General features: G+C 39.2%; 1 protein-coding gene across 11 annotated transcripts in view; it reads right to left on the bottom strand.

The window, feature by feature from the left end:
• Window positions 1-14,913, bottom strand: part of NRF1 (nuclear respiratory factor 1) — a 141,358-nt gene that overhangs the window by 56,137 nt on the left and 70,308 nt on the right. For all 11 annotated transcript variants that reach the window (XM_034671986.1, XM_034672010.1, XM_034672004.1 and 8 more), the window contains one exon: window positions 8,716-8,856. In XM_034671986.1, the coding sequence (XP_034527877.1) occupies window positions 8,716-8,856 (141 nt within the window). The remainder of the gene's footprint in view (window positions 1-8,715; window positions 8,857-14,913) is intronic.

Below are 14,913 nucleotides of genomic sequence, written 5' to 3'. Positions count from 1 at the left end.
CAATGTACATTTCCACCAACAGTGCACAAGTGTTCCGTTTTCTCTGTATCACCACCAACACTTATTTCTTGTCTTTTTGATACTAGCCATTCTGATAGGTGTGAGGTGATATCTCATTGTGGTTTTGATTTGTATTTCCCTGATAATGAGTGGTGTTGAGCATCTCTTCATGTGTCTGTTGGCCATCTGTATGTCTTCTTTGGAAAAATGTCTATTCAGGTTTTCTGCCCATTCTTTAATTGGATTGATTGGTTTTTTGGTATTGATTTATAAAGCTTCTTTATATATTTTGGATATTAAACCCTGAACAGATATATGCCCTGTAGATATTTTCTCACATTCAGTAGGCTGCCTTTTGGTTTTGTTGACTGTTTCCTTTGCTGTGCAAAACATATTTATTCTGGCATAGTCCCAATAGTTTACTTTTGCTTTGCTTTCCTTGCCTGAAAAGACATATCCGTAAATATGTTGTGAAGGCAATATCCAAGAGATCACTGCCTAAATTTTCTTCTAAGAGTTTTACAGTTTCGGGTCTCACATTTAGGTCTATAATCCATTTTGAGTTTTATTTTTATGTATGGTGAAAGTAAATGGTCAAGTTTCACTCTTTTGCATGTAGCTGTTCAGTTTTCCCAAACCATTTTTTGATGAGAGTGTCTTTTCCCCATTGTACATTCTTGCTTCTGTGGTCATAGATTAATTGACCATAAAATGAGTTTATTTCTGGGCTCTCTATTCTGTTCTACTGATCTTTGTGCCTATTTTTGTGCCAGTACCATACTGTTTTGATTACTACAGCTTTGTAGTATATTTTGAAATCTGGAATTGTGATACTTCCAGCTTTGTTCTTCTCTCTCAAGATTGCTTTGGCTATTTGGAGTCTTTTGTGATTCCATACAAGTTTTAGGATTATTTGTTCTAATTCTGTGAAAAATGCTACTGGAATTTTGATAGGGATTACACTGAATCTGCAGATTGCTTTGGGTAGTATGGACATTTAAATTATATTAATTAATTAATTTTTAAATTTTAGGTAGGCTCCATACCTAATGTGGGGCTTGAACTCATGATCCTGAGATTAAGAGTTGCATGCTCTACCGACTGAGCCAGCCTGGTAACCCTTAATGATATTAATTCTTCCAATCCATGAGCATAGAATATCTTTCCATTTGTTTCTGTTGTCTTCAATCTTTCTCATCAGTGTCTTACAGTTTTCAGAGTATAGGTCTTTCACCTCCTTGGTTAAGTTTATTCTTAAGTATTTTATTCTTTTTCATGCAATTATAAATGGAATTGTTTTCTTCATTTCTCTTTCTTCTACTTTGTTATTAGTGTATAGAAAGCAACAAATTTCTGTATATTGATTTTGTATCCTGCCACTTTACTGAATTCATTTATCAGTTCTAATTGTTTTTTGGTGGAGTATTTAGGGTTTCTATATATAGTACCATGTCATATGCAAAAAGTGACAGTTTTACTTCTTCCTTACCAGTTGGATGCCTTTTATTTCTTTTTCTTGTCTGACTGCTGTGGCTAAGACTTCCAGTACTAAGCTGGATAAAAGTGGTGAGAGTGGACATCCTTGTCTTGTTCTTGATCTTAGAGGAAAAGCTCTCAGTTTTTCACCACTGAGTATATGATGTTAGCTGTGGACTTTTCATACATGGCCTTTATTATGTTGAGGTATGTTCCCTCTAAAAGGAACTTGTTGAAAGTTTTTATCATGAATAGATGTTGTATTATGCCAAATACTTTTTCTGCATCTCATGAGATAATCATATGGTTTTTAACTTTCCTCTTGTTAATGTGATGTATCACATTGATTATTTGTGAATATTGAACCACTCTTGCATTCCTGGAATAAATCCCATTTGATCATGGTGAAAATTTTTTTCTTAAATGTATTGTTGAATTCAGTTTGCTAATATTTTGTTGAGGATTTTTGCACCTCTATGCATCAGAGATATTGGTCTGCAGTTTTCTTTTCGTAGTGTCTTTTTCTGGTTTTGATATCATGGTAACGCTGGCCTCATAGAATGAATTTGAAAATTTCTCTTCCTCCTTTATTTTTTGGAAAGTCTGAGAACAGATATCAACTCTACTTTAAATGTTTGGTAGAATTCACTTGTGAAGCCATCTGGTCCAGAACTTTGGTTTGTTGGGAGTTTTTTGTTTGTTTTATTTGTAAGTTATTTTTAAAAGTATTTACTTATTTATTTGTTTATTTAGGTAATCTCCACATCCAACATGGGGTTCAAACTGAGGACCCCGAGGGTAAGAGTCACATACTCTTCTAACTGAGCCAGCCAGGTGCCCCAGAAGATTTTTTTTTTAAACAATTCAGTTTCATTACTAGTGACTGGTTTGTTTAGATTTTCTATTTCTTGCTGATTCAGTTTTGGAAGAGTGTATGTTTCTAGGAATTTACCCATTTTTTCTAGGTTGTCCAATTTACTGGCATGTAATTTTTCACAATATGCTCTTATAATACTTTATATTTCTATGGTGTCAGTTGTTACTTCTCTTAATTTCTGATTTTATCCCTTTATCATTAGGTAGTGCCCTTCTTTGTCTCAAAAAGGACTGAATTTTAACCAATAATCCTAGACTGGTCTTTCTAGAGATGTTTCTTCTACAATTATAATCTTTGCCTGGATCTCTTCTAAGACAAATTCCAAGATTTACAACTTCCCAAGAACAAGAGAATCCGATTGGATTCAAGTGTAGAAAAGAGCAGAACTGATTTCCCACTAGCAAAATCATAATCATTGCTTAAAAACTCTTCAAGCAACGATGTAATTCCTAAATTCAAAGTGTAGTCTGGGAATTAGCAGCAGTACCAGCATCACCTGGGAGCTTGCTAGAAGGCAGAATCTCAGGTCCCACTCAAGACCAACTGATTTACAGTGTGAATTTAAATGACAAGACTCTCAGGTAATTCTTATGTACACTGAAGTTTGAGAAGCGCGATTTAGCACATTCTCTGGTTTCTGGTCTGAAGTATCCTATAAAATTTTGCTAACATGGCTTTCAAAATCTCTGAAAAAGATGGCTTCATTATTTCATTGCAAATGAATTCTGGGGTCCCAGAACCTACACCAAAATTAATGATTTCTTCTGCTAAGCCTTATCTCAACCTCCTTTGATTCTTATGCCAGGAGGCAGGTAGATATGGGATAAGTTGTAGCCACTATTCTTAAAGGTACCTTTTGTTATAGCACTAAAAACATTACAGAGCTATGTATTTTTTACCATACACACACACACACACACACACACAAGACTTCATCAGGATCAAGATATATTTCCCATAGTTTCTTTTTTTTAAGTAAATGTTTATGTAAATAGTCTATTTACTAACATAGTATTATACTTGTACCAAAACCAAAAATTAGTAAGAAACAACAAAAACTTCAGCCACAGAGCTGCTTTCTAAAAGAACCAGAGCATTTAGTTCAAACGGAACTTAAGATATTCTATCGTATGTAATTTCAATTTGTGTAGGAGACAATTGTGATAGTTGTTAGAGCAAATCAAGAAATTCCTTTAAAATGGTAAATGTTTAGTGTAGATTAGCTGAAATACTCAAGCTGAATGATGATCACAATATAGTTTTACATAAAGAGAGACATAAAGAGAGAGAGAGAGACAGAGAGAAAGTACTGGCAATATGGACTTGACCCTTTAATTCCATTTCTGTTTGTCACTAACTTTTTTCATAAATTGCTTCCTCTCATTAGGCCCCAATTTTTCAATATATTGTCACCTGTATTGTCCCACTTCACTGCTGAGCCAAATAAAAATTCCAGGCTCACTAACTTTCTGTAAGTGAAAAATGGGTGAGAAATGGTATGTTCAGGTTACTCAAAAGTTAATACAGGTAATATAAACAGTTAGTATTAATAATTGGTAATACTATCTTTGTGTGATGCCTTCATTTTCAAAGCACTTTCCCATATAGTACCTCATTTCTTCTTCCTGACTCCATAAAGTAGGAGGGCATATATTTTTCTCATTTTCAGAAGATGAAACTGGGAACCAGGGCTATATGTGGTAGGATGGGGACTAGAGACTAGACCTTCCAACTCTAAAAAACCAGGCTAATCCTCAAATTTGTAAAGAATTAAAATAATGGAACACATAACATTAGACCAATACTAAATATAATTTACTCTTTGGACGACTGAGAACCCACCTTAGGATTGCACACAGAATTATGCTTGTGAGTCAGGATCATCAATATCAGCATTAGTCATCTCCATTGCATTCAGTGCACATAAGACAATCAATAGAGCAAGTCCAACTCTGTTACAGTGTACTTTTACGATTCTGGAATTTTATCACTTCAAGGAAGTAATGAATTACCCATATGGTCTGAATTCTAGAATTGGTGTCCAACTAAATTTACTTGGTCCTTTATGGCTACTGGCCATATGTGAGTTCTGCTTCCTTGACTATGAAAAGAGGAATTATATATATACTCTGGAGGGCAAGGATTAAATGAGATACCCCTGTAAATAACTTAGTAGTGTGCCTTCCAAAACATAGTAGCTATAGAAGAGAAAAATAAAACAGAAAAAGAGTTGTTGACATCTTTACCCAAACATAAAGTTCAACAAACTTCTACTTTAAAAAAATTCAAGTTTAATATAAATATGAAAACATTTTTTGTGTTTCTATGGTTATAAAAGTAATTCATGGGGCGCCTGGGTGGCACAGAGGTTAAGCGTCTGCCTTCGGCTCAGGGCGTGATCCCGGCGTCATGGGATCGAGCCCCACGTCAGGCTCCTCTGCTATGAGCCTGCTTCTTCCTCTCCCACTCCCCCTGCTTGTGTTCCCTCTCTCGCTNCTCTCGCTGGCTGGCTCTATCTCTGTCAAATAAATAAATAAAATCTTTAAAAAAAAAAAAAAAAAAGTAATTCATGCTTATTAGACAAAGAAAAAGAAAATCACCCATAATGCCACCATGCATAGATAATCGCTGTTAATATTTTGGTTTTACAGTAAATAGATTTACATCTCTTTAAAGTTTTACACACATGCAACACACAGAGGCAAGTTTTGTGTGCATGCTCTAAACAAATGAAATTGATCAACTCAATTATGTATTCCCTGAAAAAAAATAAAAACCCTAGCCCTCTCCCAAAGAAACAAAATATAAAGCACTAAACAAAGTACTAAATAAAGCACTTGAATTAGAGTACATAAGAAATGTTATTTTATAAGCAGTTAAAAACTACCGGAACTCTCTATCCCATTGCAATAGAGAACAAGTCAGCATTTTTGGTGTCTAATATTTCACTGAATGGAAATTTCTGGTCTCTTTCGGAGCTGCTTGTCTTCTCATGTAAATTCTAAACATCACTACTATAATTTATTCAAGCACTTTGTTCCCAGATTTTCCTATTATAAACAATGCCATGAACATACATCTTTGCTCACCTGGGGGTATGACATACACATGTTAAATTTTGATATGCACTGCCACCTGCTTTCTATAAAGATCACACCACTGCACAGTTGTATTGACAGGGTGTTAAAATGCTTGTATTCCCATTCCCTCTCCTACCTAGGTTTAGTCTGAAATAACACCCTGCTTTTTACTATCATTAATAATGAAAGGTTTTGGGATCAATTAGAAAAAAAAAAGGTAACTGGCTCACATTAATAACAAGTATCTGAGGAAAATAATTTAAAAAAAAGATCCGGGGTAGAAAACCCAGGATCCAAATACTCAGAAATTCCCACTGAATTAGGAGCTGGGTTTTTCATCACCTGCTCACTCCTCACCCACCATCTGTTTGTTTTGTTTATTTGTTACGTATTGGTTTTTAGCAATGATCTGTGGTGAGAAGAGAAAGGAGGGAACGTAGGACGATGAAGAAAATGCACACCTTCACCAAAGTACCTCTGAGTCTGATCCCTGACTTGAGTACCAGCTTCCCTTGGATCCATCACTACACAAAGCTCTCCCAAGTGTGTATTTCACAGGTATGGAAAATAGCACAGTTACAAATGTTTTACCTCCAATATGAAAAACTGTTTGCTATGACTTCTGAGGCCATAAGCCAAGTTTCATAACATGAAACTTGTTCATGATGATGTAATATAATCAAAACCTCAGATTATTTCAACCTAACACACTAAATGTGACAATGAAGGAAAAAATGCCCATCACAGGAGAGGGCATAATGCCTCACATGCCTAACACAGTATTTTTAATCAGAAGCTTAGTTAACCTCATATATACCTTGTATCTGAGGTACAGAGTAGATTCTTTACATCAATCAGGCAAAAAAAAAAAATTTCCAACTTACATTTTCTTTAATTAGACTGGTCTTAAGGACAGACTACTAGGTATGAAGTGACAGGAAAAAGTTTAGATAATGCTTTCCTTTTTGAACCACTATTTCGGTATTCTTCCAATGTTCACAGAAAGATCTATGAATTCAACAAGCAGAAGATCCCAATGTAGCTTTACAAAATACTGTCTTGCTTTAGACCAAGCTGCAGGCTCAGACTCAGCAGGAGAAAAGTGCCACCTCCTGAGCAGTGGCGTCAACGTCCACAGCCAGAGCACATGCCCTCGGAAGACCTCCGATCCGGGTATCTAGCATGCTGGATTTGTTTCACTCTGACTCTTTGGTTATTTATTTATTAAAGATTTTATTTATTTATTTGACAGAGAGAGAGACAGCCAGTGAGAGAGGGAACACAAGCAGGGGGAGTGGGAGAGGAAGAAGCAGGCTCCCAGCAGAGGAGCCTGATGCAGGGCTCGATCCCATGACCCTGGGATCATGCCCTGAGCCAAAGGCAGACACTTAACGACTGAGCCACCCAGGCGCCCCTCTTTGGTCACTTATCGACCAGATACTAGTATTCAGAATTCAGAGGTTACTTAGGTGCCGGGAGCTGTAATAGATGGCAGTAAAGAATAGAAACTAAAGCCCTGGTCTCAAATTCTAGCTGGAGAGACCGCAGACAAGAATAAATGTTAATGAGTAAGATAATTTCAGGTAGTAATTGGTGTTATCAAGACAATAAAATAGGAGATGTGTTAGGCAGTGACTTGGTAGCAAGGAGAAGCTCCATTAGATGGGATAATCAAGAAAGGCTTATCTCAGGAGGTGATGCTGAGGCCGACTTTGAATAGGATAAGGTTAAGCATGTAATGATCTGGGAGAACCACATTTCAGGAAACAGCCAACGCAAAAGAATGGGCTTGGAGTGTTTGACAAAAAGAGGGCCAGTGTGGCCAGAGCACAGTGACTCAGGGGGAGGCTGGCTTCTCGGGTTATACGGGGCCTCAGAGGCCATGGCAGAGTCTGAATTTGATTCTAGGAATAGTGGAAAGCCATTAAATGGCTTATACAAGGTAGTGATATGAGCTGATTAAAGTTCTGGAAAAAACCTCTGGTGGTTCCGTGAAGTACGGACTGCAGCGGAGCAAGAGCGGTAACAAGGAGAGCAACAGAATCAATCAAGTGAAATAGTCTCTATGTGAGAGATACTTGGCTTGGGCGAGGGTGGTGACGGGAACTGAGGTGAACGGTCAGATTCAGGGCACGTCTCACAACTGAACTGACATGACGTGTTAATGAATCACGTGGGGAGTGAGGGCAACACAGAGAAACGAAGGGTTGCTCCTGTGCCAGCACTTGAGCAACCAGACGGATGGTGGTGCTGTTCACTGATGGGGGGGTCGTTGGGGAGAGTGGGGCAATCAAAGGTTGTCTGGGGCATGCTGGGCACTGGATATCTAAGAGTGAGTGGTATAAGCTGGGTTCTAAACAGGATATAGAGGGGACATAAAGCCCACAGGACAGATGAGACGACTTGGAAAGAAACTAAAGATACAGACATGCCAATGCTGATCACTGAGAACAGGAGGAAGAGCCAGCGGAAGAGCTGAGAGGGAGCACCGTGAGGCAGGAGGTCATGCAGGAGAGTGTGCGGTCAGAACAGAGGGCAGAAAGTGTTTTAAAGGAAGGGATAATCAACTGTGTTAAATGCTGCTGGAAGACTGAATAGGGCAAGGAAAGAAAACTCACAACTGGATTTAGCAAGAGAGGAGTACAGTAATAAAGAAACAAGGTAGGAAAAGATGTTATAAAAAGGGCATTTGATCTTGATCAAGCTATCACTTTCAGAGCTCAGATACTTAAAACAGACCATCTCAGCAAAATTCCTGAGGAATGCTGATTTATGAGGCTAAGTACATTCTTGACTTCTCGCGTCAAAGCAAGAGGAGAGAAGCAATGACTCAGAAGGGTGTCCTTCTGAGTTTTCCATTCTTATCCCCCAGAGAGGGGAACCCTCCTTGGCGACAGTGTGGTGGTATTCAGAATTTACACGGAAAGAGGAGCAACTTAGCCCAAAAGACTACCAGTTTACTTGCCCTGCTTGATGGTCATTCATCAAAGTCCTAACAGTCACCTGTCCAAGCAAACCAATTCCGAGCTAAAAGTTTCTTTATCTAAGCCAGGAGCCCAAGTGAAAGGATAGAACTGCCAACCAGGGAGGAGACCACATCCACGCTCTCAGGTGGGAGCATCTACAGTCTCTTCCCGAAGGCTGCCGCCGCCCCACCATGAGGCTCCAGCCTATATCTCTCTCGCTGGTATCACCGAGCACAAAACTGAGAAGTGCGATCCGAGGTCCGCCCACACCCAGGCCCCTTGTCTCTCTGTCTCCTCCTCACTGCCCGCCCCTTACCTGGGTCATTTTGTCCACAGAGACTGGAATTCCATCGATGGTGAGAGGCGGCAGCTCGGAGTTAACCTCCTGGGGCGCAGGGGCGTGTTCTGCCAGGGCGGACTCCAGGTCTTCCAGGATCATGCTCTTGTACTTACGCACCTGCAGGGAATTAAGGGCAGAAGTAAACAAGATGCCCCACAACCAGGGAGGGTTGGTGCCAAGCAACCGGAGAGGGGGTGGGGCTGCCTCCCTGAGCCACAGCAGAGCCCTAAGAGCAAACACTTCTACAGCTAGCAGATAAAAATACCCGCTGGCCCCAAAGACATCACACTGTACAGGATTAAAGTGAAAAGATGATGAAATTGCAGGTAATAACAGCAGAAAGGAGCCAGGAGGAAAAGTTTTACAGAAATACTGCTTCTTGGTTAAAATAACGTTTTCTCATTCAAAGCCGACCCCATTACCTGTTCCAGATCTAATAGGAATGGTGTTCTTTATTCTGTATTTCCCAGGCCGTATAAGAAAACGTAGCTGTGGCAGTTCACCACCAAAAATCACTTCCAAGATCACCAAGGACTTACGTCTCTAAAACCCTAAGCAACCTATCTGAAATGGCCACTACTTTCCTGCAAGGCCAGACTCCCCAACAGGGCTGAAAGGCATCAGCGGGAAAAACAAGCCATGTATACTGTGGCTGTGCGTCCAAGGGGACACTGTCAGCAAGGCCCAGTGCCAGAGAGAGCCCTGCGGGTCAAGACCTCCTCCTTTTGGATACTCCCCAGTAACAGAGGTAACCTTTGAATACACGATGTCTCTGTACCTCTGGTGTGCCCCGGTCTGAACCAGTTATCATTGCTCTGACTCCTTTCCTTCCCCTACCAGTGAAAGGTCTCTCCAAAGACAGATAACTTAACAGCAGCACATTTGTACATGCACACATTCCTCCATGATGCGCAGAGACGGAGGCACACACGGGATCCTACAACCACCAATAATGGGTTCGTTCACTTGGAAGAATACACACGGGGATAAGGACACCTTAGGGGATAACAAAGAAGCCATGGAATTATGGACACATAACACGATGGGATAGGAAATTAACTTGCTTTTAGGGCTCAAGCCATTATTTTAGAAAAAAAGGGAAGAGAAAACGAGGTATCCAAAAATTACAACAATGTTCAAGTCCTGGGTTTTCTGCTCCAGACTGGACTCTCAATCAGGACAAACTTCCTTAGAAGTATCTCTTTATGAGGATTAAAAAAGAAAGATTCCCATACTCCACCTCAAGTGTGTGGAAAAGTAAAAATTATTGTTGGCTACAACTTTTGCAGTTACAGAACCTTCCAAATAGGTCAACAATGAAGGGGATGAAAGAAAAACAGTACAAATATGTATAATCATTATTACTGTAGAGATTCAGTTTTAGCCTGGTTTCTAACACAGAAAAAGAAAGTTTCAAAAACCATTGCCAGTATGTTTACTGTAACGTAAGCAGCTCGTGTTGCCATGCCAACTTTAAGGATTTATATTTTCTGCTTTCTAGGTTTCTGTATGCAATGTAGAGTTTTTATGCTATCAGCCCAGAGAAAAACAGAATCTTATAAGCCTACGTTCTGGTCTTCGAACTTTAATATATCAGGTTAAATCATTTTATCAGTATGTAGGCCCGCAGTAAGTGAATGATAATAGTATAAATTTCACTGTGCTGGAAATACCTGGCATTCAAAGACAGGAAATCATTACATTATTACTATTACATTATTACCTAGTTTCAAACAATTTGACCATTTTTATGGATCAGTAAAACTCTGGGAATTCATATCCAGGCATTTTGCTAAACTTATCAGTGCTACATAATTCCTTAAAAATATCTTGAGTTTCCAAAAAAAAAAAAATTGCTAGTAGAGCATTCCTCCGAGTAATTTACAACAAAATAACTTTGGCTGTGATCACCATATTTTTAAGGTTGTTCAGTAAAATTTCCCAGAATGATCAAGCTAGTGCTTCAATTCATTCTGACTCATCAATTCTGAGATGCATATTCTTTCACATTTATCAGTCCTCTGAAATTGGGATACATTTTACAATTGCTGTGGATGAGGCAACTTGAGGCACGGCTGTCACAGGCTGCACACCTGTGAGCGTGGCTATTCTCCCTGGGAGCATGACTGCGATCCCTTGCCTTTTCAATCAACAAACCGTTTGAGAAAGGAATGTGAGTCTTGGTTGCAGTTAGATAATCTCCCCAGTGATCTTTCTGGTAAGATCAAGAAGCACCAGCATCAAACTTGTCACAGCTTGGAAAAAAGTCTAGAGACAATAGCAGAGCACTCTTTAAAGCCATGTAGCACCACTCATGCTCTTGATGGCACAGGGGACAATAGTACATGAAATGTCACAGATGATGATGACTTTGCAACAAGAAGTTATTCAGAAGCACTGGGCTGTGAAGGTGAGGAAGTTTTAGAAATATCAATTTATTTCACTTTCACTTTCCTTTGCTGATACTATATAAAATGCAACACTATTAAAATCTATGTCTAAATAAGCTTGAAAGAGCTCTTCCAGTAGGTATAAAATAAAAATTCTAAGTGATCAGCACTGTGCCAGAGTCTATCAATGGTTTTTCTGTCTTCATGGTACATAAATAACGGTGCATCTTATAAGTGATAATGCCATAGATATGATGACATAGAGGTTTGTTTTTCAACTTCTATCTTCTATTCCAAAAACTACAGCTTAAGCCTTTGTTACTTCATACCAATGTCACTGTCAACTAACAGGTTTTACAAAGCTAAAAATCACTTAAAAACAAAATCAGCTGGTCTGCCTACCAATCCTTCTTCCCCCAATTCATCCTATATACCACTTCCATTTATAAAATGTCTGAGCCCCAGGGCGCCTGGTTGGCTCAGTCAGTAGAGCATGCAACTCTTGATTCTGGAATCATTGAGTTCAAGCCCCATGTTGGATGTAGAGATTACTTAAAAAAAAAAAAAAGTATTTAAAAAATATCCCAGTCCCTTTGGGGGCTGTATGAAAATAAATAAATAAATAAATTCCTGAAACACTGACTTATGACAATCAAATACAATTTACTGAGCACTTACTATGTTCAAGCACTGCATATATCATCTCAATTAATCCTCACATAATTCTATAAGGAAAATACTAGTATACCCATTGCGTAGCTAAGAAAAACAAGGTTTAATAAACTTAAATGACTTCCCCAAATCACATATCTAGTACATAGTAATATGGCTGCAAATCAAACTAATTTTTATCTAGCTCCAAAGCCTGTATGTTCAGACACTTTGCTATCATTCATCTTTCTTCTCAAAACCACTTCTACAGTTCCCACTTCTCACAGGATGAAGTCCAAACTTCTCAGTCTGGCATTTCCACCTTTCTAATCATTCCCCACTTTGCCAATACTCCTCCAGCAGGGCCACCAGATACAGCTGTGCCTGCCCAGCCCTGGACATGATGCGAATGGCACTCTCCCAGCTGGCCAGTTTCCTAACTTTTGCAGCTACCAAGTTCTCTTCTACCTCTGGGCCTTTAATTCTGCTTCCTATCAAAAAATCATCCATCTTTTAAGACCCAACTCAATTTCCACTGCCTCTCAGAAAAATTCCTACAAAATCAAATGATCACTTATATATTTTTTTAAGCTTATTTTTTAAAGAAGATTTTATTTATTTATTTGACAGAGAGACAGCGAGAGGGAACACAAGCAGGGGGAGTGGGAGAGGGAGAAGCAGGCTCCCCATGGAGCAGGGAGCCCGATGTGGAGCTCAATCCCAGGACCCTGGGATCATGACCTGAGCCCAAGGCAGACGCTTAATGACTGAGCCACCCAGGGACCCCGATCACTTATATTCTTATATATACCATATACAAACAGTGCGTGACATCACTATCATTACTTAACACGTGTTATGAAATCGTTCACATATTCAGACACAGGCAGATGATATATTAACAAACATTCTCATAATTGCCACAGGTGGAGAGTGTTTAGGGTGTTTATAAGAGCCCTTCCAGTTCTGGGCACGGAATGTGCTTGCTGAGGATTTTGGACTTGGCTGCTACTACCATAGTATCAACGGGCCCTTCGTCAGGTTGCAAAAACAGTCCCAGACAAGATACTATAATTCTTTTGCATATCTGAAGCCTTTCTGGAGAAAAGAGGAGTCTTCAGAAAGGTCCCATGAAAGATCAGAAAAATTTTTCTTACCCATGTGCTTCTCTGAGATTGAAAATATGTTGTCATCTGAGATATATAACAAAAAGCTGCCCCAGTGCAGAGCTGCCCTCAGACCCATGATCCTGAAGGACACCTGGCACTGCGCCAGGCCACAAGCTGTGGCCCATGAAGTTCCGTTGGCTTTCACCCTGTTCTCTCTCCAGCCCCAATGGCAGCCTCTTTTCTCCCCTGCCTCGGTTCAGATCTCTAATTTTCCTTTCACCCTCTGGATCCTTAGTTTTGGGCCTTGAAACCTCAAAGGACTTAGATGGATTTTTTATCTCATATTTTGTATCTAACAGTTTTAGTTATTTGTTGAGTATGTAAATAAATGAAAATTTTTTACTTCACTGTCTTTTAAAATTTTAATTCCAGTATAGTTAACATACAGTGTTCTATTAGTTTCAGGTGTATAATATAGTGATTCAACAATTCTATACATTACTCAGTGCTCACCGTGATAAGTATTCTCTTTAATTCCCATCACCTATTTCACCCATCCCCCCCACGCACCTCCCCTCTGGTGACCACCACCTTGTTCTTTACAGTTAAGAGTCTGTTTTCTGGTTTGTCTCTTTTCTTCTTTGTTCATTTGTTTTGTTTCTTAAGTTCCACATATGAGGAAATCATATGGTATTTTTTATTTTACTATTTTTTAAAATACTCTTCCACATTTCCTGTAACTCGAAGACATTTTAAAAAACCTATATTAAAACAGAAATCACAACCAACTCCAGAGTCTATTCATCTACTGGGAAAGCAGAATTAAAGACTGAAGGATGATTTCAAAGAAGCTGGTGACAACCCGAGTTACCTCTTGCCTCTGTGCCTGTGACTAATTTCTGTACCTGTAGAACTGGTTAGTCATATCCAGTGTATCCCCATCTAAATGCTACGAATTATTTACTCCGAGGAAAGAGCTCCACCTCCAGAAACTCCTGAAGTTGTTCTGGAAAAGGATGGAAATTCTCTCTCTGTTCCTCAACAAAATATGTCTAGGCCTATTCCTACCAAGCCTATAAAAGAGGGATAGGGCAGTAAGCCAAGAGCATGCCCTCAGCGCACAGCAACTTTAAAAATCTACCATTTGCAATGCTTTTCACATCAGCTCTCTATAAACATATATATGAACATGTATATAAAATCAATTTTAATTAATATCTACTGCTCTCCAGTGAGGTGGGCATTATCCTTATTTTACACATGAGGACATTGAGCCACATACAGGAAAAATCAATGTGGGGAAGTACTCCAAAAATCAAAGAGTAAAAAACAGTTTTCACAAATGTGGAGGTTTTAGTTATATATGCCCACTCTAGTGAATACCAACCCACAGGCAAAATTGAATTAGCTTGTCTAAGTGTTAAAAATGCTGCCTTTTAGGTGGGAGCCACATTTTCACTAAGCAGGATATTCAAAAGCGCCAAAAGACCCAATGGAGTTGTCCTGGAGGTTTTTTAAACTTTTTTTTGTTTGTTTTTTTGTTTTTTGTTTAAGAAGCTGAGGCTTAAGAAGACAAAGGTTTTAAACTGCAGAGAGAGATGCCTGGGTTGCTCAGTCAGTTAAGCATCTGCCTTCACTCAGGTCATGATCCCCGGGTCCTGGGATCAAGTCCCGCATTGAGTTCCTTGCTTAGTGGGGAGCCTGCTTCTCCCTCTGCCTGCAGCTTCCCCTGCTTGTGCTCTCTCTTTCTGACAAATAAATAAATAAAATCTTTAAAAAGCAAACAAACAAAAAAAAACTTCGGAGAATATTAGATCTGAGAGACTAGATTCCAAGCAACTTGAAGAAACCTTGAGTTTCTGAATAAGGGAATCTCGTTCTACCTTAAAGTCAAAGGCCCTTTCTGAGAGTTCAGCTAGTTCTAAGTTACTTCACTACTTCACGTTACAAATATAGAGATGGCATATGTGATCTCTGAGCCCAGTAGTTCCTCCAGCCAGCCAGCCATCAAACAAATACTTATT

Source organism: Ailuropoda melanoleuca, chromosome 1 (genome assembly GCF_002007445.2).
Source record: "Ailuropoda melanoleuca isolate Jingjing chromosome 1, ASM200744v2, whole genome shotgun sequence".
NCBI classification, from domain to species: domain Eukaryota; kingdom Metazoa; phylum Chordata; class Mammalia; order Carnivora; family Ursidae; genus Ailuropoda; species Ailuropoda melanoleuca.
This window is presented reverse-complemented; position numbering and strand designations above follow the sequence as displayed.